Source organism: Cucurbita moschata, unplaced genomic scaffold, assembly GCF_002738365.1.
Source record: "Cucurbita moschata cultivar Rifu unplaced genomic scaffold, Cmos_1.0 Cmo_Scf00028, whole genome shotgun sequence".
NCBI classification, from domain to species: domain Eukaryota; kingdom Viridiplantae; phylum Streptophyta; class Magnoliopsida; order Cucurbitales; family Cucurbitaceae; genus Cucurbita; species Cucurbita moschata.
The window spans coordinates 353,821-356,154 of NW_019268544.1; the positions used below are offsets into that span (position 1 = coordinate 353,821).

Consider the following 2,334-nt stretch of genomic DNA (forward strand, 5'->3'; position numbering starts at 1 on the left):
AATCCCCCCCCCCCCCCCTCCTTCGGGACCCAGCGTCCTTGCTGGCACTCATTCCCCTCTCCAATCAATGTAGGATCTCACAATCCACCCCCCCTTCGGGGCCCAGCTTCCTCACTGGCACTTAACTCCTCTCTCCAATAGACGTGGGATCTTACAATCCACCCCTTTCGAGGCCAGCATCCTTGTTCCACGCTCTAATCGATGTGGGATCTCACGGTGCAACTTCAGGTACCATTTAAGTTGATAAGGAAAATAAAAACAGAACAGTTCAGCAATGAGGTAGAACAATTCAAATCACAAACCACATACTAGCTGTGGATAAGAATGTTAGAATATGTCACCTGATGAGTGAAGGCATATGCCAGGGCTCTCTCCCTTCTCATTGCAGCCTCATATTTGCTCAGTAGACCAGCTTCAATCTGCTCCTTTGATTGTAAACTGTCATCCCATTCCTCCCCAATCTGCAATATAATCATTAACAACGGGCTTAACTTAGTATCACAATACAAACCAAAGTGCAACTCATGAGTGACAATCGCCCTTCTTTCGGACTTCCCCTCAAGGTTTTAAAACGCTCCCCTCAAGGTTTTAAAACGCGTCTGCTAGGGAGAGGTTTCCACACCCTTATAAATAATGTTTTGTTTCTCTCTCCAACCGACGTAGGATTTCACAATCTACCCCATTCAGGTCCCAACGTCCTCGCTAGCATACCGCCCAGTGTCTAGCTTTGTTACCATTTACAACAACCCAAGCCCACCGCTAGCAGATATTGTCCTCTTTAGGATTTCCCTTTTAGGCTTCCCCTCAAGGTTTTAAAACGCGCCTGCTAGGGAGAAGTTTCTACACCCTTATAAGGAATGCTTCGTTCCCCTCTCCAACCAATGTGGGATCTCTAAAAATTGTGAGAACAAACACAGATAAAAGCACGGTAACTAATGATACCCGCAAGCTCTCGAGCTCTTTGGCATGCTTTTGAAGGAGTTGTTTCTGTAGAGCTTGATTCTCCTCCAACATCCTAACCCTCCTAAAATGAATCTGAGATTGAACACGAGCCAACGTCTGCATACACCGAAGTGTGTTCGAGGCTTGTCGTTTCACTGTAGAACTCTCCATCAATGATTTCAGCCTCACCAATCCTCGTAACGCCCGTAACGCCCTTCTTGCCTGAAGCAAAACACCAAAACTATCAGACATTTATACATTTACAATTGAAAGATGACAAAACTTTCATAAGGAACTCTTACAAGGTATCCACGAAACACAGTTTGGATCTTGATTGCTGCAACTTCCTCCTTAGATAGTCCAACAAATCGTGTCTCCGTCGCGACGTGCACAACTTTGGCAGCAACAAACGGAGTAGCAACATTAGGCTCAAAAGTAGAAACACTTGCTTCATTAGCCTGAGCAGCTGCAGAAGTCACTTCTGTTGCAGTAGCAACTTCAACAGAGCAAGGCTCATTGTGTTCTTCACTCACTGAATGAACTATATGTGCCTGTTCTTGCTGGGGCGGTGGTGATGGCTCAGCCACAGCCTGTGTAGAATCTGGATAGCAATGCTTTTGCTTTCCAAACCATTTCTTCTTCGATTTCTTCGAGTTTTGCTATAATATCACAAACTTATCAACATTCCTTCTCACAAGAACTCATAAACGTACTCAGAAAAGTCCCATACCTGATCTCTCTTCTCTTTGGGATCTGGACTTAGAGCCTTCTTTACAGAAGAAAACCATGTTTCTTTCTTTCCCATCTTCTTTACATTCCTTAGCGAAAACCCCTTAAGGCCATAAGTGAAGTATATCAGTGTTAGATCTCTTATTTTCTTTCCTATTTGAGCAGAAAACTCCACAACAATGAAGAAACATATGATTTATCGAGTTGAATCAGCAAACATTGCAAAACCCATGTGGAGAAATTGGTAGTTCAGAGAAGAAATCATAACCCCAGAACAAAACATTCGATTATTCAACTCAAAAACTCAAAACAAAGAAAACCCAATTGAAATTTCAAACAAAATCATAACCCCATTACAGAACAGCAATGAATAACCCCAAAAACAACCAGCAAAGAGCTACAAGAAACAGTAACAAAATCAAAAAAATGGGGAAAGAACCTGAAAAGAGTGAAAGAGAAGATTCAGATCTGAAGAGAGGTTGGTTTGTTGAGTGTTTACTTGAAATCAAGGACCCATTTGGAGGCGAAGAATGAGGGAAGGGTGTGATTTAGAGTTTGTCTCTCTCCATATGGCTTTTTGTAAATGGAGAAGAAGGGGAAGGGGAAGGGGAAGGGGGAAATCAGATCTTGGGTGAATGATATGGAGGAGAATATGAAGGAAAG

General features: G+C 43.0%; 1 protein-coding gene across 1 annotated transcript in view; it reads right to left on the bottom strand.

Annotated features, from left to right (window-relative positions):
- The window catches only part of LOC111463280 (protein IQ-DOMAIN 1-like), a 4,645-nt gene extending 2,311 nt beyond the window's left edge, over positions 1–2,334 (bottom strand). The window contains exons 1-5 of the mRNA XM_023107162.1: positions 2,111–2,334; positions 1,673–1,774; positions 1,245–1,601; positions 943–1,164; positions 342–461 (exon numbers count right to left, since the gene is read on the bottom strand). Of these exons, the coding sequence (XP_022962930.1) occupies positions 342–461; positions 943–1,164; positions 1,245–1,601; positions 1,673–1,747 (774 nt within the window). The 5' untranslated portion in view covers positions 1,748–1,774; positions 2,111–2,334. The remainder of the gene's footprint in view (positions 1–341; positions 462–942; positions 1,165–1,244; positions 1,602–1,672; positions 1,775–2,110) is intronic.